We start from the raw sequence: 21,043 nt of genomic DNA on the forward strand, positions 1-21,043 counted from the left end.
AGGCCAAAAAAAAATATTCGGGAAAGTAAGAAAATAAAGGAAATTAAAAGTGAAAAGCTCGCGATACGCTTGCAAAAATTTCGTACGTTCGACTAGGGGACAAAAAAAAGCCAGCGATCCACTAGACGCAGTTTCTTCCTATAGGCGCTATATAAACATAGATATAGCAGCAGCGCTTACACTTCGAATACTCGCAATTCGAGTAATCAAAGAGACAATACGGTTTCGTGTCGGTAAATAACACGAATTCAAATCAATCCATCTGCCAACTTACGGCCAATCCTCGTGACGTAGTTCCGTGCCGAGAAACCATGGAACGAACGAGGAAATCCATCAAGTACAAACATTTTTACAGGCGCAGAAAATCATATATATATGTATGTATGGTATATTGGTAAACATTATATTTGCGCACGCAAATGGAAAAAAATATATATATTTCCATTAAAAAAAACACATATATTCTATCGCCACATTTTTCTCTCCTCAATCCTCGCTCGAAGGATGATGGATACACATCAAAAACCAATAATTATTCGTTTACGTATAGTCCCGAAGGATCGAGCACATTTCTCATTTTTGATGATGTTACATCCTGTCTTTTTTTATTTCTGAATTTCCCGATCTGGCTTCTCTCCCGAGACGCGGTCGTCGCGACGCCCCTATCAGTCATACGAAAGACAGACTCCGCTAATTTCCAGGATATTTCTACTGTGCACTGTTTTTTTTTTTTTTTTTTTTGAATTGCTCGTATATGCAAAGCATTCCTTTTTGGAGGGAAATGGTATAAAAACCGTAAGATCAGAGCTGGATCTCATCGTTACGGGTCAAAGGTTTCCATTAAATTGACCTTAAAAGACGTTCGTATGCTGAATAAATTTTCGTAAGAATTGTACATTTTCTCAAACACAGACATTTACACAGCGGGTCACAAAGTATCACGTACCGTATCGATATTTTACTTATTTCTTTTCTTCGGGTTGCCGACTCACCGCAAAGTAGTAGCAAAGGTAAAAACGACGCAGGCGATTTTCATTAAAAGTTAAATTACACAGCAATCGGGTTAGAAAGTGCTCACGCCACTCGTTGATTCGAGAGGCAACCTTTAATTATAAAAATTAATGAGCTTATGTCATCATCATCGCAACATCACAGTCAATTTTGTTACTAAATTTCTTTCATTTTATCCACATATGTCAATTCTCACCTCGCGTTCGTATTATCGTAAAGTTACGTTTAATTAGCAATTTAAAGAATTTTCAATCGATCTCTCCGGCTGCCATCCACTTTTTTACGGGTTCATTTATCCGAGGACTTTTATCGCTGAGACCGAGGAGTATTCAGGATTCCGTGGATTTCCAGACCATTAGACCTCTACATATATATATACATATAGGCAACCCCTATGGCTTATCCCATGGGGACATTAACGATATCCAAGTTATTCGCGAAGGGAAAGCAACAAAGGGGGAAATCATCGAGGACGATAAAAAATAAAAGCCAAGACGCGACAGTTACTGAAATACATCGAAGTCGTAAATCAATTCGTAAATCAATTAGCCCGTGTCGCCAAATACTCAACGGATGGTTATACCGCGTGGTCATTTATTACGAGGCTAACGTTCACTCGCCACGCAAGCATGGCTGAAGCGCCATAAAGTAGATGCAAAGTAAGGTAGCCTCCTTGATCTTGTCTAATCGTCCATCCGCTATTGAAAAAGAATTATGACAACAGGAATAACACCATCAAAATCAAGATCGTCTCATCCGCCACCATCCACGTGACGATAGTTACTCCTATATCTCTTATCATTCCGAAAGATTAAATTAATTAAAATTTTCCCTGCGATGCATTATAGTTAATTCAACTTTTTATTAAAAACATGGAAAAAGCTCACCTCCCTGAAGTTGCGGCTCGTCCAGTTCCACATAGAACAGTGCATCCTTCTCATAGGAATCCTCCTCGATGATCGTCAAGAAGATGGTCTTCCTGAGAGAACAAAATCCAACTGTCAAATTACGTTCGAAAAAATTAAAAAAAAAAAAATTTCATAAAATTTACGTAAAATAATCGCATGGTCCATATAAGATAATTTCCATCTTCCCGGGATCCTTCACGACAGATTAAATAATCACTCGTACCAAAGATAAAATGTTATTCGGTGTGAGCCATAACGTGGAAAGGTAGCGCTGATTGAGGGTTTATTAGCAAGTGTAAATTGGTAGACTCTGCAAGCATCCAGGGCGTAACTCAAGTAGACGTTCGATAAACCCATAAAGGGTTAGAGGAACCCTTCAGGGTCTCGTTACATCAGCCGCGAGGGTACGATCTTTCGTAGCAGGTCGTACCTATAGTACCTATAGTACCTATCGTGTTTATAGTACATAAATATACATATATCGATACATCCAAAAATACATGTATATATTACGAGCCTTAACGACATCGGCTCTTCGTCTGAAATTCAATTTCCTTTTATGCTCGACAAGACGTAACGTCTAACCAACGCAAGGCATGCTCTACTTTATCCTATACATTTTTTCGTCTATCGATAAAGAAATTTTAAAGTTTACACGTAGCGTCACACGTATATACAGACGAAGACGCAAATCGACTTAGACTTGTATCTGTAGCATATTGAATGCGCGTAGGCGAAAGAAATAGAAAAAAAGAAAAAAAAACTAATCCTTATATTGGCTGATGGGAAATATTGTCTCCTACTGGAGGCTCAAGTAGAATTCGTATCACTTTGTCTTTTTCCAAGAACGTCGAAAGGTACGCGTCAGTGTCATTGTAATAATATAATTTTGTAAAAGTTACACTTTTTCCTCAGCTTTCTCAATAACGTTGCCCAACCTGTTTCAGTACCTTTCTGATATACCGGGTACCTTGAGAAAAAGGTACCCCACCCCCGTGTGGAAGCATTGGTTTTCAGGGGGTCGATTCCAATCCAATCTCACGAAACTGTGTCCCCCTCCCGCCAGGTGAATTTTTGAGGCGGAGTCGAGAATAAAGGCGGCTGAACAAATACGATGGCGTCGCGACGCCCTCTCAAGTACTCGACGTTAAATTGAACTCTTCACCCTGAGAGGCCTCGAGGTATAGCTACTGTGTCAGGGCCTGTGTAAAGGACTAACAGATATATCCTTGGGGTTCGCGCAAATATTTACATGATGCTCAGGTTGCGCAATAATTTATCTCATTTATCTCCTTACCCAACGCCTTAAAGCTGCTAAGATTTATAAAAATTGAGGTCTTTGTGTAAATTATTAATATTATCAGCATCAATGACTCTTGTATATTTCTTCGACCGTGATAATGATCCTCGTAAAATTGTGTCAATAAGAAAAAAAAAAGAAACTTTATATGCATACCGAGTACAGTATGCCTGAACAGGTGACTCGCCTTAACAAGGACGTTAAGCGAAGTTCGATGTTGACCTATGCACTTCATCCACTGCAGATGCAGCGTACGTATACCCAAAGTACTGAACATATTACAAGTACACCAGTAGCAAAATATCGGGATAAAGTATCCGCTTATGTATATCTATACATAGACATGCATGTATACATGCAGGAACCTAAGGTACACGTAGCTACAGTAAGCTCTACTAAAGTTCTGACATTTACCGTCGAATGCAGATATCCGGCTAGATTATATTTCACGATTGCATGTAGCAAAAAATTAAGTAGCAAAAAAAAATTCGACAAAATTCACATACAAACGTACAGCTACGTTCAGCACTTTTCTACAGGGTGTCCCAAAATTCGCAGGCAATCTCCACGTAGCGAGGATCAGGATCAAAAGTAGATTACGAAAATGACCTTCCTTTTGTTCAAAAGTTCATAGTTTCTAAACGGGAGCCGGTCAAAGTTCACCAATCAGAATATGGTGACAGCGGAAATGGCAAAGATATGCAAACTCAGAGTTTTCTTCCTCGCTTTTGTTTCTCGGTCACGGTAACGACAGTGAAGGCGGTTCCCCATGCATACTAGATAACACGCTACCCGATGGGCTTTTGTTTTTAGCTGATTGACGAGAATTAACCATAGGACGCGAAGTCCCAGTTACACGATGTCTCTCATGAAAATAGCGGGAGTTTCACTCTGAGAGCTCATTCCCTCAAGTAGAAATGTCATGTCAAGTCATGACAAACCTGACAAACCTGACGAACACGTGACAAACGCATGCTGCGTAACATAGGAGCCCCGAGGATGGGAAATATTAATATCAGTTCGAAATACAATATTAAAGATACGAATTGCTTTACTTCGAGTTCCTCATCCCAGTCTTCATAATTTCACAATACCTCGCAATAACCTTGACAGTTTTTGTGTGCACCACGCCATTACTCTTGATCGTACATCCTCCCATGTTTTTTTTTTTTTTTTTTCATTATCTCTTGATCCAGGACGAATTCATTTTTGTAGTATTCGGAGTCCTACATTTCCTCGATGTAATGCTGGGAGATTCAGGGTCCCTCGCTGTCATCCTTCAAAATACAACGGTTTATTCGGCGTCCCATTGAGCAAAGGTAAAACCGATGTAAGTTCAAGCTGCTTATTCTATACCTTTTTTTATGACTCCCGACTGTCCGTTCGCCAGGTAGGCACAGAAGAGGAGTTGTGTGTTTTGTTCTATGTTTTTTTAAACATAGGCTTTCAGGATATATATATATATATACGTAGATATCGTCTGTTTACATAACGTCATCACAGCTGACAGGCACGTTACATGTAATGGCGATGGCTATCCTGAACCCATGCTGCATAATGGCTAGGTTTTACGGCGTACTGCAGTTTATATTATGACACGTAGGGAGAGAGAGAGAGAGAGAGTGAGCTTTACGCAAAGTATGCTAGAGGCAATGGACGTACGTAGTTTGATAATGTAAGATACATAATTACTAGTAAACCTTCCCAGCCTCTTTTATTAATGCACAGCTGCGTCAGGATACTCGCTGAAGTGTCGAATACAACGTGAATAAGGTGTAGGAATTAGATATCAGGTATACCCATGTAAAATTACATCGGTATCGCTAAGGTGGAGACGACAGTAATTAATTTTCCCGTTTAAATAGACCGGCAATAAGCCTCGTAATTAATTGAGTTCCCAACGCAAATGACGCTAATGAACGGACGTCCACGTCTTCAGTACAGAAGGTTGTACGTCGGATGAATAAAGGAAGCGAGTTATAATTTATTCATCTTCAGCTTGGCATTTTTTGTGTTTCATGCCTCAAAGTTATTCAACGATTAATATGAATAACTAAAGTCCTTCTGAATAGTTTCGCCAGTGACGAGTGATCCTCGGGTATGATTTAAATTTTGAAAAACTACGGATTTTCTTGAAAGCTCGAGATGAGATGAAAAGTTGAAAGTAAAAACCGTAAAACTGGGATGAATCTTGGGGATGACCTATTCATCCCTATTAGAAAAAAAAAGGTCACGCGATCTCTGGAGAAGTGAGTAAAAGGGAAGAAATACGTGTTATCCCAAATCGAACTTCTAGGCACGGGATACCTCAGCCCTTTTCGATATACCAGGGGAAAACGACATTGTTCTATCTGCTGAAGCACGTGGCAGTGGTTCTCATTGAAAAAAAAAAGAAATACAATTTTTCTACTTCCACGTCATATCACAGTTGTGGATGAATTCGGGAACAGACCGAGGGCCTAAATAGTCTACGTAAAACGGGGAGTAAAATCTACGTAAAATTGGGGAGTCTGGATGAATGTTTATTAAACATGAGCGCCATTACGATGAAAAGGAAGAACGTAATCTCTCACGGGGTATTCTTAATGGTCCCAGTGCGTGTAGAGCTTTTCATGTCTTAAGAAAGCAAATTCATAAGCACCACGAACTATGCCATTCCCTCGAGCTAATTGCGCCTATTTACTTATCCGACACGTAACCAACCATAATCCAGGCAGTCGTTAAATTTCCCCGAGCGACCAAATGAGCTGGCATTAGATGAGGTTTCATAGGAACGTTAGTAAGGTAACAGCTTGGATTCTATAATAACTTCTCTTGTGTACTGAGACGTTTCGTGATTTCATAGCCTTCGGAATCACGAGACTTTTCGTAGGGTTTGCGCACTGGGCAGGCGTCTTCAGAAACAATTTAGACACTGGAGTTTTTAAAATAACAAAATAATGATATATTGGCCTCTAAGTTACAGACTAGGTATCCTTATTATTCTATTTTGCTCTCTTTCACACATACACACACTTTATAATTGTCTATAGCTTGCCCGTGGTACCATAAGCGACAAGAAGTGTTTTTGTTTACTTATTCTCTCTGCTAGCCTTTTGGATTGGAAAGAGGTAGCTGGAACCACGGTACAGCAGTTTGCACAATGCGTCCGAGGACCGTGGTCCAGCTATTGGTTCGGATGATAATGATTCAGTACCCACAGGAGATCACAATGAACCCCGTTTGCTGAATCCCTTATCTTAAGGATAGGTTCGACTCAGGACAGCTACTAATCACAATGATATTGGGAGCTGAGCTGTTTTTAAGGAGTGTGGTTGTTCTGTAGTGGTCGATTTCTGACAGCTCCAGCACAATGCTTTCGATGCAGAATATCTACAAGGATAGCCGATTTCCTGATACAGGGTGGAGACACAATGCTTTCCAAGACCAGGAACTGCCGAGGATGAGTTCCCACAGTTTGCAGTACAATACTGTTCACTGGTTCGCTCTGGAACAGAGGATTGGTTTTCTCCTAGCTTTTTGATAATTTACACTTTCCAAATCTTTACTAGCTTCTTGTCGTCTTGTGGAGTACAAGGGTCTTGTCGATTCGTCTGGATAGATACGAGTGGACCGACTGACTTCCTATCGAGAAAGCCGCTGCTTATATCCTCGATAGGCATACGTTAAAACTAGCGGGGATAACGATTTTTATCCACCCGAGGTGTTAACGTCGCTTTTTGGATTCAATATTTTGATTTACGATTGGATTTGACTATTTGATTTGACCGATTCGATTAGCGGTTTCTTCAAGTACCGGCTTACTGGCATTTCTATTGTCTTCCGCGCGTGCCGGCTTATAGCGTCTGGGCACTTGTTTGTTTTGATTTCAGTCTGGTTTCAGTCTGATTTCAGTCTATTTCGGATTCTAGGAATATTGAAAGTAATAATTTCTAATATTACTTCCTCATGCCGGTCGCTGTGACTAGTTTCAAGGGAATTACGCAATATTAGAGAATTAAAGGTCCTATATACTCTTTCCTTTATCGGCGTCGCTGTGAGAGGTCGATAGGATTATTGAGGAATTCTAGGATTTGAGGAGTTCTCTCAGATACTGTTATGCACATCCACAGTGCGCTATGCACACTTATGTGGGGCTCTTGACGTACGAATCATCGAAAATGGATGATTGGGAAGGAAAAAGGATAGAGGATAGGGGGGTATAAGGGTGGAACGTTACAGTACATATATACTCATGGGGTTAGGCTAGTACGCAAGATCGCCCTTATGTCGCGTGTATGTCATATCCTCTTATCGTCTTTCGTGAGATCGTCTGTCAAAAGACTCCACTGGGGTGATCGACGCGAGAATAGGTGATTCTCCCTTCTCAACGTCGGCAGTAGGCGATAGGATTTATTTATTCATCGGGTGGGTGTAGCCTGGAGCTTCACAGCAGAGGCGATGTTGAGTCGCTAATATACACAAGGGTTCTACTTTGCAGATAATGGCTGACTCGGGGCTGTTACGAGCGGCGAGAAGGCTGATTACCCTAACGAGGCCCAAAATATCTACAGCCCATTAGAGCAGCCACTACATCAGTCTTCGTCATCGTGCAGCGACCACTTGCACGAGTCCCTTGGCACGCATCGTCGTTCTGGGCGCTTTTTGGGCTTGTATAAATTTCATTACGGCGATAATAATTTGACGAATAAATCGGTTATGAGATAAAAAAATTCAAAAACAAACTTTTTATAACACCAAATGAATTAATTAACCGGCATCGACGAATTTGCAACGTTTTTACATTAGGGTAAAATCATTAGAATTCGCATCAATTCGTCAGGGTGTTCAACGACTTTCAGCCACCGTACCACTTTCCCTCCTACCGTGTAATGATGCCACCGGAAGGTAGCGACATGAAAAGCAACCCTCCGACTCCTGATCAGCACAATTCACGAGGCGTATCGCATTTCCACTCGAAGGCGTTGTCCATATTTTGACTTTCTGTGATTTTCTATATCCACCCCTCGCGATCCCCGCCCGATGCCGTGCTGGAATTATATCCAATACACCGTGTGGAATCTAGCCTGGTATTTACGGAACTCGCTATTATCCAAAGCTCTATGGCGTTTCACCTTTTCCACAGGGTTGTGTGACAATTCCAATTCCACCCTGAAATGGAATCTTTATCGATGCTGTGTAGATATTTACTAGCCTTGAATTTTCACGTGAACGTACAGGGGGATGTTTCTCCTGCTACTAACAATAGGTAGATTCGCCATCACGTAGATATACGCGATGAAAATAAAAATTCAATGAAACAGGTGAAGAGATTTTTTCCCTTTTTTCTCTTTCTTTAGCTATTTCTTTTTTTTTTTTCATCCATTCGCTCAGTAACTTCCATTACAAACGGGCATCGTGCCAGATGAACGTACAGAGTATTCGCGATGCTCAAGGGTAGTTTTTTTTTAAATTCTCTGCAATGTATGAATAGGCCTCGATTTATCGTATGTAAGGCACAAGTGGAATTTAGCTTATGAATTACCAGCCTATCTACTACAGACCTGTTGAACATCCAAAGTTGTGCACTGGAAGAGTCTCAGAAAAATCATCCCCTAGATCGTAGTATATTTACGATCCACAGAGACACGAGATCGACTGCTCAATTATCTTCGGAGAATGATACTTGATGGAATATCAGTAACTCTTGATATCTCCCATCCATAAAGAGCATCGGTAATGCCCCAGGCAAGTCGTAGTACTGTGTCTCCTAATCCAAGTATGCCAGAATCAAAAGGAAGAATATTTCACCCGTCTGAAAGTTACTGAAGCAATGAACCTGACTGGGAGTAACTTCGATTCAAATGAAATTCAGCACTGTGCGGCAGTCAGAGCTCAACGTTAACTTCGAAACTTGTCTAGAATTCTGTCCAAAAGTTTCTACTGTGAATATATACGTGGTACGTAGCTACCATATGGACAGAAGTTTTGTGCTATATCTGTACGTGGAAATTCTAACTGCTTACTATTTGTCGTTCGTTTCTCTGCGGTAGAGACAAAAATACTAGAAGATAATAGTGACGCCAGTTTATAGTATTAGTAGCTGAAAACAGTGGAACCACTATTAGTAAAAGACGTGGTGGGTATTATTATATCGAAGAAATAGCTATAGGATGGATATATATTTCCGGCGAATGCCATCCCTCCGACGAGTTCTAAACCTACAGTAAACAGGATTTGGTGTTGCTGCTGCAGAAAGCAGTGACATAAGCTAATGAATTTCTTATGGTAGAATAAGTCGGGTTGCTTCCACGAAAACCCTCGGCTTAATTCACCAGACCAATGAGCTGCTGCCCTAGGACCAAAATAAACATAACGGAGGTCCTGTCAAGGACGCTCTAGAAAGTTTGTAATTGGGTGATCGAATCTAACGCTTGATTAATATTCCTTCGAACAACGGATGAAGAGATTTTGCAATGTAAAATCGAGAAACTTTATGGGATACGACGCCCCGTAAAATCATGCAGAATGAAACGTGAGGAAAAAGCTCTTACTCCATAAAAGGATTTTTTTTGTTAAATTTATATAGCTCATGGAAGCACATTTTGAAATGTCTCAAGTTTCACTCTAGTCTTGCTAACGAGTACATAGTTTGTATACGGTACTAATTTACAGCACGTTATACCAATACTGAATTAGGTATATAGACGGAGAATTTGTAGTCTAGAGAATTGTACAAGGATAATTCGTACCTTCAAGATTCTGCAGAACAAGGCAAAAGTATCCAATGGAACGACAAGAAAATTTAATAGCAAACTTTATATCTTTCTATTTCTCTCCTTCTATTGTGTCAGCATCGCGTTCCGCACGCCAATTAAACTTTTCAAGATCTTCCCAGACAGCGAATAGGCAATTTGAGAATTCAAGTCGTCACAATATTTATGTTACTGCGACTGTCTACGAGCAATTGCCATTTTCCGTAGTACGCTTTGATATTGTATAGCTATAGCAATTTTACGCCAGCCAGCTTATCTACGTCGAACCACATTAACCCGGCATCGTGTCCGAACTCGTTAAGGTGGGATTTGTTTTGAGGTTATGTACAGCCGGTATTACGAGGGTTAAAACAACGCGACGATATGCAGACCGGAAAACGGTTACGAGGACTACCCTACCTCACACCTTATTATTAGTTACCCTCCTGACTATAAGCAGTAAGTTGGCCTTGTATTTCTAACCACAAGTAGCGCGAGTGAAAGGGCCAATAATAGCACGGCACGTCGCAGTACAGCGCAGTAGTAACAAAACAATGCTACGCGAGAGCCATCTGTGAGGGATAGCAGTAAGCATGCTTCAAAGAGTCTAATCTTAAGACAAGTATAAAGTCTATCTCGAAGCATTTTCATTTATGGATGTCTGTTTCACGGTGATGAACTAATGTGAGTTAGCCTTAAAGAAATAAATACCGAGCAGAGAACGAATAGCCAAAGGTGCTTAGCACTTCGGAAGTTAACGGGGCGGCACAGTATCGGATAGGGTGCACAACGATATAACACTATGCGCACCCTTGGGGCTTCCCGCCCCTACTGGCCCACTTACGACTCGTATGTTTCTTGTCCGTTGCTGCGTTTCTCGCGTTGCCGTACTTCCTTCGTCTGAAGATGCAAAATTTATTTGAAAACGATTAACTTGGCTTGCAATTGAAGTAACGATTTTGAAAAATATTCAAAACAAGGATCTATGGCAGATATCCAAATTTTGAGGTTTTCTATCTTAGGGTAGGAAGAATAAAGGGTAATTCGTTATACGTTATTTGAAAAAATATGCCAACGGATCATATCAGGATCCTTCTAAGTAGAAAATATCGGTTGCGTCCTTGGAAATGAAAATGAACAACTGGCGCACTTCCCACGTAAGCTCGCTTTATGGGAGTTTCTAGGCTACTTCGTTTACCAAGCGTGAAGAAGGAAAAAGAGGGTGGCAAGCACCAGTGAATCATAGAGAAAAATACTCTGGGAAACGCAAAGGGACATTTCTAATAGCACCATAAAGGCTTAATGTCACGTGCACGTGAATTCCAATCGAAATTCGACGTCCGAATTTTCGAGAATCGCACCCATTTCATTTCGTGACTCGATTGCACAATTTTTCAAGGAATACGTTCTAGCCGTACATTGCTTGCTAAAGTATATTATTCTAGACTAACAACTGTGAACATAATTTATCCAAGCTGTATGTTTCATCGTTTCGTAAGCGTGTATCATCCCTCGATTATATTTCATGCAATATCAGCACCTATCATTGTATTAATTACTAAGCAACCCTAATGTTATTACGTATGAATAAATCCTCGTCCAGGGATAAATATCCATGATCTAATTTCATAAGTGACTTGATATTGATTGATTACGTGTAATTAAAACAATCCGGTATCTCAATGATCTGACGTCGGAAAACAGAGAAATTAATGCTAAAAATCATAATCAATGATCTTTACATGCATAAATGATTTATCATGATCAATATCTTTTACTCACTCTGTCTGATTATCCTCGAAGGTAAGTGTACCTTCCGAATGCATATATTGTTTTCCAGGCTTGGCTGTGCCTTCCACAGTGCGATAAGGTACGACCACGCGTCCCCTGGCGCCGCTGTACCTCACAACACGTAGAGGATATTGCCCGACGCTCTCGACCAACTCAACATCCCTTTCAGGAAATCCGAAGATGCCACTGTGATCGTCATCCAGGATCATCACCGTGGCGAGACTAGGTGAGGCCAGCATAGCAGGTTGGGAGCAATTGCTCAGTCTGTAAGTTGAGAGACACAAAATGTAATAAAATAACGAACTGAACCTCAAGACAGGATCCACTGAACCTATACCAGTGGCAATCTCGTTTAAAAGCGGCTAGATTTTGATTTTCACGCTCTGACAACCTCTAAAGGAAAACCCTTAAGAAATTGTTGCCGGGCCTTTTCGCTTGGAATTACTGCGCCCGATAGGACGGCTGATCGATGCAGTATAGGGGCTTCCGCCAGAGAGCTTATAGACTTTTCATCGTATTTCCCGTATGTTTGGTATTCAGTTAATCGGGCCTCTGAGAAAATCCAAAGGACTTTTCCTCTATGAGTTCAGACTATCTGGACTATTACTACCGAAGTATTAGGATCTTAAGTTTCTACTCGTATAACTCAAGCTCGTTGCAGGAACTTGAGAGTTGAAATCTATAAATTAATTTATAATTCTTGTATAAACTTTTACGTACTAATCCTTTTGATTTTACAGCGTGAACGAAAGTTTTCCGGAACTTCCAAGAGAATTTAAAAGCAAATCGTCAATGAAATGAATTTTATTTTCTTGGCTTGTTCATTTCTTTACTCTGTCGATAGACTGAATCCTTTGGAGAAATGTCGGAGTCTTTATTGCTTAAAAATATCTTAGTTCCCAGAACACCTGAAATCGATAGAGCTTTCTTTTTCCTTTGGTGATATACGCGTGTCATATTATTTTCGATCCAATTTTTTTTACTTTTTCGTTCATGAAAAATGAGTTAAGAAAAATGATGAAAGAATCGCTATCGAATAAAGCGTTATGTCAGCGGTAGAGATTCATGGGATAATGAGTTCATTCAAGACAGCACGCGTGGAAAATCTTAAGTATGCGGTAATGATTTCCTGCTCGACCTTATTTCACTTTGGATAAACATAATCCGCGCGTGAGCGTACGTTACGTGATTAGAGGCAAGACGAGTAGCTGCGTGACTCACGACATCTTACCTGCATTTTATTACTTTTCCCACCAGTTTACCTACACCTCCCTTATGGTAGCTCGACATTTATATTCTAGCGAGAAGTCAACGGGGACTCCTTGTCCCTGCTAAATTAATGGGGTTGCGGAGTCCCATCCCGAGGCGAGTAAGTTAAGCGCGATTAATCCTAGTCCCTATTATTCGGGCCAAGGGTACAAAAATATCACAAGGATGTCTCCACCAGACTTCTATATCTTTCAAGTTTATTTTTTATAACCTTAAATTTTTCAGTTTTTTGTATAATTAGGTTTCCATTCCCCAAGGCGGTATATGTCAAACTATATGTGTTCGAAGCAATAAAAAAAAAGATTCTTACCGTACGTAAAAGTGTTCATCCTCCTCGAAGATTTCGTCATCAATAACAGACAGTTGTATAGTCTTCCTGGTTTCACCAGGAGCGAAGGTGAGGGTACCCTTAGCAGGTATATAGTCGGAACCGGCTTCAGCTGATCCATCCTCGGTACAATAATCAACGGTACAGGGTTTGGTGAGATCTCCACCAACTCGCGTGACTCCGACCTCGAATGTTCCGACGTTTTCCATGACGGTGTAGTGTCCAGGTTCAAAAAATATCCTCGTGGCGTTGATGCTCTCGATATCGACACTCTCAGCCTCAGCCCGTTGAAGTTCGGCCTTGACTTCACTCAGATCGCTCTGAGCTCTCTCGCTGATCTTCCGACTGAGATTCCCAGCGCCGACCATTTTACGAGTCGCTTGGACCCTGTAGAAGGCGCGGCTCTTCGGTCCCTTTCCGAGGACCTCCTCGTGGGCCATGACCTCCAGCTGTTCCAGCGACAGAGTGGGATTCTTCTTGCGTAACTCCCTTAGCGTATTTATATAATCGCGACGCGTTTGCTCGAATTCACGAGCCTCGGGGGTGTCGTCGGTGTCGCCAGTATCGTCCGCGGATATTGCGTCGAGTTGGGTTTTGATCTCAAGCTCAACACCAATCTCGGAATCACCAGCTTCCGCTTGCACGATCACTCCTCTCTTGTTCATACGATATCCTTTGTGAAGATACTTGTAGATAAGTAGTCGTCTATCAGCAACGTAGGCTGTGAGTACGGTAGCAGGAAAAAAGGAGAAGGTCAGGATGCCTTCCCAAACCTCGAGGACACCCGGGCTGGACACTGCGAGGATCACGTAGAGCCATACGTAGGCGAATATGCTCCATGTGGCGGTCACGAAGAATACACGAAGATGCTTTATCTTCCTGGTCTCACCAGACGGTATGACAAACACACAGAGCGATATAATGACGAACAGATTATAGGCCGCTGAGCCGACTATGGTACCCGGACCCAATTCACCGGCTTGGAAGTTTTTCGCCCATATCTCGATGATCGAAAGTAATATCTCGGGGGCGCTACTACCTAGTGCCATCAGGGTGAGATTGGCGACGGTCTCGTTCCACACTCGTACAATAACTATTTGCGGCTCCCTCCCTGGTCTGCGTACGACGAGCTCCTTCTCCTTCGAAGTGATCACCTCGATCGCGGCCATGAAACGATCGCTGATTATCGATACTCCGATGAAGAGATATAAGAGCGCCAAGAAGTATATGGTACCGCGAAAGACAATGTCGACAAGTCCAATATTTGACACGGGACTCCATAGCGGGACCACTAAACCCGGTACACAGTGTACCGAGTAATTACCACGCATTTTTTAAATATACACTCTTTATAATCCTATACTTATTTACCTTCCCTCCCGCCCTTAACCACTCTCACTCTCGTTCTCTTTTTCTTGTCGTTATTCCCTCACCTTTCTCCGATACTCTACACCTCTTTCTCTCTCACTCCCCTTCTAGCATACACACACCTTCGACGACTTTTGAACACTCTCTCTCCCCCCTCCCTCCCTCTATATATCTCTCTCTCTCTCGTTCTTTCGATCTTACACTCTTTTTCTCGCCCACTTTCCGCACCTACATCGGATCGGCTACCTGGGGGAATCTCCACGACGAAACTCTCCCATCGCGATTATAAAGCACCAGCTAATCGCGCTACTAATGAATACTCACCACCGAACGCACGACACTTGTTAACCGAACCGCGTTCGACCGAACACTGAATACTCCGTCGGGTCTCGGAGCTCCCAACGGTTTTCTGCTACGGCGCTGGTTATTCCGTCGCCACTGCTGTGCCAACCCTCTTTTACGCTCTATAGTCCACTGTGCCATAGCTTGCTATACCCAGTTCAGTATACTATACCTCTATCCAGACATACTATATGTCTACGTACGTAGGTATCTATATATTCCATCCCTGGTGCTTTCCTTTCCCATTCTCCGACAGCATCCCTTTGGCTCCGTGAGCTACCCACTGTAATCGGCGCATGCGTATCTACTGGTTGCGTACCACCTAGTACGATCTACGGCTTGAGAATACCTCTCAGATAGAGCACACCCTTCGTTCCATGCGCTCTGCTGTACCCCGAGGACTTTAAAAGTACTTTTAAATTTATCAAAAGGATGTATAGAGTGTTGTACCCTTGCGATTCTTAGGATGGATTTTCATTTCATATCGCTATGTCTCTTTTTATCCTTGACCTAGACCATCCTCTATTCAACAAGGGTTCAGCCAAATTTCCTTCACACTGTCATGAGTTCTATTGTTCCTACCTTTTCGGTATGAGCGAGAGGAATGAATGGATGATTTATCAGGGTACGCGGATGTTTCAAATACCACCGAAAGCGGGTCGCTGCTACGACCCTTTTGTCGGTGCTTACTTCCGTGTTACAGTGGTGGGATTTTCTCTGGTAGCGAATCTCTTGGCACGAGATTTTCAGCTATACGATTTCGTGTACTGTATAGTCTTGCTGAGAGACATTGTTTTTCGCGTGGCACTAAGCTTTTAAGGTTTTCCGACGAGAAGTGGAGGTTTTTTGAATCTTTAGATTTTCAATTGAGATTTTAGAGGCTCGTTCTTTTGTTGTTATTTTAATATTCAAATTTACAAAATTCAGCTTTAGCAGGCAGTTTACAAGGATTAATATATGCAGATTACAGTATTCGTACAAGCGCAATTCAGTTTACTATAGCGTTGATTACCCGTTAGAACTATCGCTTATGATTAATCTAAAGCGAATCGTAGGTATATTCCTATTCCTTGATATATAACCGTTCACTGTATAATTCATAATTAAACGTTAAATGATTATAATAAAGATAATCGACCTTCGATTAAAATAATCCATATAGCTATAGTCGGTCCATGAGTTTGATGTGTTTTTTTTGACAGTTCATAAAGAATGCAATCCTTCGCAAATAACACGTGGATTCTCATAAAATTATTATAGTATACGATAAAATGAAATATATTTTAGTGCAAACCAATGCACAAGCATGCTTTATAACAAAAATTTTATGTAGCTTGCTAGAGACTATTATCGAACTGTCAAGGGAATACTGAACTGGTGGACCTGACTGTACGTAGATATCTAATATAATCTATTTAATTATACAGTAACGTACGACCACGATTAGTTCAATCAAAATGCTTTGAATTGTCCAAATCGTAATCGTCATTCCGTAAATATGGGCAATATTTGTCGCAGTCGTCCTCTCCGAATTCACAAGCGCACTTAGACGCCTCGCAATCACTTTCCACGTACAAAGTTGTATTTAATGGTAAATCGGTTAATGATCGTATCGTCAGAAATTTCAATGGATTTTTGTTCATGTACAGTCCCTTCAAAGATTTGACACCGATCAAAGACACGTCATCAAGACTTTCAAATTGGTTGAAATTAAGGTAAAGATTTCGAAGATTTTTTTGTGGTAACATCCAATTCAGTGCTAGACGATGCAAAGAGTTATTAGAAATATCTAATTCCATTAACATCGGCAATTTCGAAAAAGCCAGAGGTTCGATGTATTCAATCAAATTGTCGTTCAATTTGACATTCGTCAAATACGACATGTAGGAAAATGTATCCTTTGCAATTTTTCTTATAAGATTACTATTTAAATACAGATACGTCAAATTGTACAGGCGGCTTAGATCAGGAATCGTTGTCAGCAAATTATGATTTAACGAGAGATTAGAAAGACGCGAAATTTTACTGAACGTTTCTTCACGAATGTCTGCAATCGCATTATAAGAAAGATCCAAATTTAACAAATTAACAGCATTGTCGAACGTATCTGGTTCGATAATCTCGAGATCATTGTGAGACATCGACAGGGTCTCCAAACTCCATGCAAATTTAAGGGATAGCGAAGATTCGCTACAATATTTATTGCAAAGCATCTTTATATTGTTGCCGTCCAGAAATATTGCCTCTATGTACAACAATTGCCATACGGTCACGTGTTGAATTCCATTTCGCTCCAAGTAAACGTGTGTCAGGGAGTTCGATACGTTATTGAAAAAGTGTAACACGCCGTTCCCGATTTCATTGTCGGACAGAAAAAGATGCGTAAGATTCGGTAAATTCTGAGCGAAGCTCGGAAGTATTTCCACTATTCCGTTTTTACGAAGATACAAGTATTTTAGTTTTGGAAAATACCCAAGAGCTCCCAAGCTTCGATCGCGACTTATCCCTAAGAAGTCTATATTTTCGTCGAGGACTAAAGTCGTTAAATTATTAAAAGTGTCCACCGGAATCAGAACATTTGTTGGTATTTGATTTCGACTTAGATCGAGATAAATTAGATTTGGAAGTTTATCAAAAGCATTCGGCATTACGTTTTGAATCATATTATCATCCAGGCTTAAACATTCTATCTGAGGACTTTGAATGAATCCAGGATTAATATTCCTTAATCCACTGTTCGACAGTCTTAGAGACATATTCGCATTCGCGTCTTGACATCTTCCAAAGGGCAAAGACACGTTGATCCTTGAGAATAATTCTTCCGGACTGCGTCTGAATATGTGATTTCGAATGACTGGGTCTTCGTCGGGAAGATGAAGTATTTCGTGAAGAGAATTATTCGCATGACTTTCTGATAATGCAACAAACATGCACAGGACTATAGGAAGTCGAAACATGGCTGTTCTGTAACAAAGAAATTTCGATGAATTTATATTACTTTTTTTTATCGTTATTTCATTTATTGGAATTAACACGCGATTCGATATGCTAAGTGGTCTACTTCGTAGGTATACTCACTTGGAGATTCTTAACACTTTCACTTTTCGCTTCACTCTGACGACTGAACACCTAAGCTCTGAGCTTCTGATCGTTCAAACTCCCGACTGTCCGTCTGCCTGAAGGTAGGCGCGGACGGGGATTTATATACAGTAGAATTACCAGGTATGTAAGTTAGCTGAATGATAAATCGAAGGCATGAGGATCTGTGCCGGATGCGAAGGTTATCCTATGGTTGACCTAATATACGATAAGGTATATCAAAAAATGTTATCTTTTTGCACTAGGATAGTTTACTTGGTAATTATATATTCTATTTTGGTACTATTAAACAAAATTTATTTTATGCAAATACATCGTTATTTATTTTTATTCGTTATTCGTCTTATTGCATATTTCCATCAGATTTATTCCACGTAGTTCTTATCACGATTTATATCGGCTGACATCACGGCATTTTGGAAACTATCGTGATTTGCGTCTTTCACGTTTGTTTTTATTTTCCTTAATATCGTTCCGGTGCCCATGATTAATCAATTCGCAATATGATTGAAAAATGAGTAAAGTATTATGAACTAGTAAATATTTTATTATCAGCAAGTAACACCAAGTTGTATAAATCTTTTAAATAAAAGTTCTTTGACCTCAGGGTACAGTTTATCGCTGTACTGTGTTCGCAGTCTGATATTTATATACGTATTTACAGATTCATACTTTGTAACTATATTCCAGTTATTTTGTTCGATTAAAATATTTCATCATCGTGGCAAAGTTTCACCAACCATTAATTCGTTATATAAAGTACAGATTAGATTTATGAGAACAATTTCAATTTAATTTACGACGAATCTACCATCAGCTGCGATTGATCTTGTTACACTTGGTAAAAATTATAAAATTATCATTAAGGAAAAGGGATGGCTGATTTACCAAGGAATCAGATGTTCGAAATCCCACCGGAAGAGGGTTGCTACTCCGATCCTTTTGTCAAACTGTACTTCTGGTTTGTAATTGTAGGAATTCTTTCAGGTAGAAATTTCTTGAATCAAGATTTTCATTGATACGATTTCATGTATTCTTCTTAATTGTTAAATATTTTTATGATATAGAATTTTGAATATAGATCGGATCTTAGTGTGTACGCAGTATATGTAATTTACAGAACTTTCAAATTTGTTAATGTTTAAGTGAAGATTGTAAAAATTCATCCGTGCATAAACTGTGCGTTGTAGAATTCTCTAGTAACGATTATAATAATAAGGGTCATATAAATGTCGACAACGTATATTACACTCTTCATCTTTCCATACACAAACAGGCACCTTACATTTACGTTGTATATACAAAGTTGTATTTTCAGGTAGATACTCAAATGATTTTTTTGTTATGTATTTCAGCAGATTGTCATTCATGTGCAATCCCACCAAGGATATAATATCGGTAACTGCAATTTCATCAAGGCTTTCAAATTTGTTCATGTTCAAGTAAAGATTGCGAAGATTCATCTGCGCTAACATCCAGTTCAATGGCAAATGGTGTATCTTGTTATTAGAAAGATCTAATTCCATTAGCATCGGCAAATTCGAAAACGCTAGCGGTTCTACATATTCGATCAAATTGTTGTTTAGTGTGACGTTCGTCAAATACGACAAATTCGAAAACGTACCCCTAGTGATATTTTGAATGTAATTGTCGTTTAAATACAAATTTGTTATATTATACATTGTACTTAGATCAGGAATCGAAGTCAGCAGGTTATGATCTAAAGATAGATTAGCAAGTCGCACAGTCTCATTGAACGTTCCTTCACCAATGGTTTCAATTGCATTATGAGAAAGGTCCAAACTTAACAGATTATCGGTATCGACGAATGCTGTCGGATTTATAGTTTTAAGATTATTATGAGATATCGATAGAGTCTCCAAGTTCGATGCGAATTTTAGTGACAGTGACGATTGATCACAAATTTCATAACAAAGTGTCCTTATGTTGTTTCCATCTAGAAACAATGATACCAAATACATCAACTGCCAACCGACGATGCGTTCGATTCCATTACGTTCCAAGTAAACGTGAGTTAATGAATTCGGTATGTTATGTGCAAAATCTAATATATTATCTCCGATCGCATTCTCGGATAAATACAGGTAGGAGAGATTTGGTACATTCTGAGTAAAGTTCGGAGAAATTTTTGTTATTCCATTTTTACGAAGATACAAGTATTTTAGTTTTGGAAAATATCCAGTGACCCTCAAGAGTCCTCCGGGATTTAGCCCACTATAGGGAGAAGGTATATTTTCATCAAGAATTAAGGTCGTCAAATTCTCAAAAGTATCGACCGGCATTAGGGAATTCGTTGGTATCTGATTTCGACTTAGATCGAGATATATAAGGTTTGGAAGATTATCAAAAGCTCCTGGCACTAAATCATCAATCATATTGCCGTCGAGGCTCAAACATGATATGTAAGGACTATCAATGAATCCTGCCTTAATTTGTTTTAATTCTACATTCGAAAGTCTTAATGGTATATTTTCCTCCATGTCTTCGCATTTTCCGATTGGCAAATTTTCGTCGTTGGTTGAAAATAATTCATTAGGACTTCGTCTGGCTATGCGGTTTCGTGTTGTTTGGTCTTCATCCAGAAAATTAAAAATGTCATACACTGAATTTATGCCTTGAATATTTGATATTCCCGAATATATAAACAGAATCAGAAGAAAATAATACATGGTGCTGTTCTGTAACAAACGAATTGAAATTTGTCAATGTTTTTTTTCGAAAGATTCCGAACGTCATTATAAAAAACAAGGCTGATCGAGCGACAGTGTATTGAAATAAGCTTATGTAAAAATGGGGAAAAAGATAGTGAATAGCATATAAGATAAAGAATGTGATCGACAGTGGGAGACCTTGATAAACAGCATGACAAGGA

At 40.0% G+C, this 21,043-nt stretch overlaps 2 protein-coding genes across 11 annotated transcripts in view; both read right to left on the minus strand.

Annotated features, from left to right (window-relative positions):
• LOC107265866 (sodium/calcium exchanger 3) overlaps positions 1-15,557 on the minus strand; it is a 54,165-nt gene extending 38,608 nt beyond the window's left edge. For 3 of the 10 annotated variants that reach the window (XM_025083170.1, XM_025083169.1, XM_025083171.1), the window contains exons 1-3: positions 13,324-15,555; positions 11,736-12,008; positions 1,899-1,990 (exon numbers count right to left, since the gene is read on the minus strand). In XM_025083170.1, coding sequence (XP_024938938.1) covers positions 1,899-1,990; positions 11,736-12,008; positions 13,324-14,672 — 1,714 coding nt within the window. In that variant the 5' untranslated portion in view covers positions 14,673-15,555. Of the gene's footprint in view, positions 1-1,898; positions 1,991-11,735; positions 12,009-13,323 lie in introns of all 10 variants that reach the window. The other 7 variants (XM_025083172.1, XM_015735740.2, XM_025083174.1 and 4 more) reach the window with 5 other exon arrangements.
• A 367-nt stretch (positions 15,558-15,924) lies between these two features.
• On the minus strand, positions 15,925-20,846 carry LOC107265740 (protein artichoke). The gene is made up of 3 exons (XM_025083166.1): positions 19,355-20,846; positions 19,269-19,272; positions 15,925-18,015 (listed from the first exon to the last, which is right to left on the minus strand). Exons 1-3 carry the CDS (start codon positions 20,838-20,840, stop codon positions 16,500-16,502), a joined length of 3,006 nt encoding a protein of 1,001 aa, XP_024938934.1. The 5' UTR covers positions 20,841-20,846; the 3' UTR covers positions 15,925-16,499.
• Between the last annotated feature and the right edge of the window lie 197 nt (positions 20,847-21,043).

This window comes from Cephus cinctus, unplaced genomic scaffold (genome assembly GCF_000341935.2).
Source record: "Cephus cinctus unplaced genomic scaffold, Ccin1 Ccin1_scaffold0240, whole genome shotgun sequence".
NCBI classification, from domain to species: Eukaryota; Metazoa; Arthropoda; class Insecta; order Hymenoptera; family Cephidae; genus Cephus; species Cephus cinctus.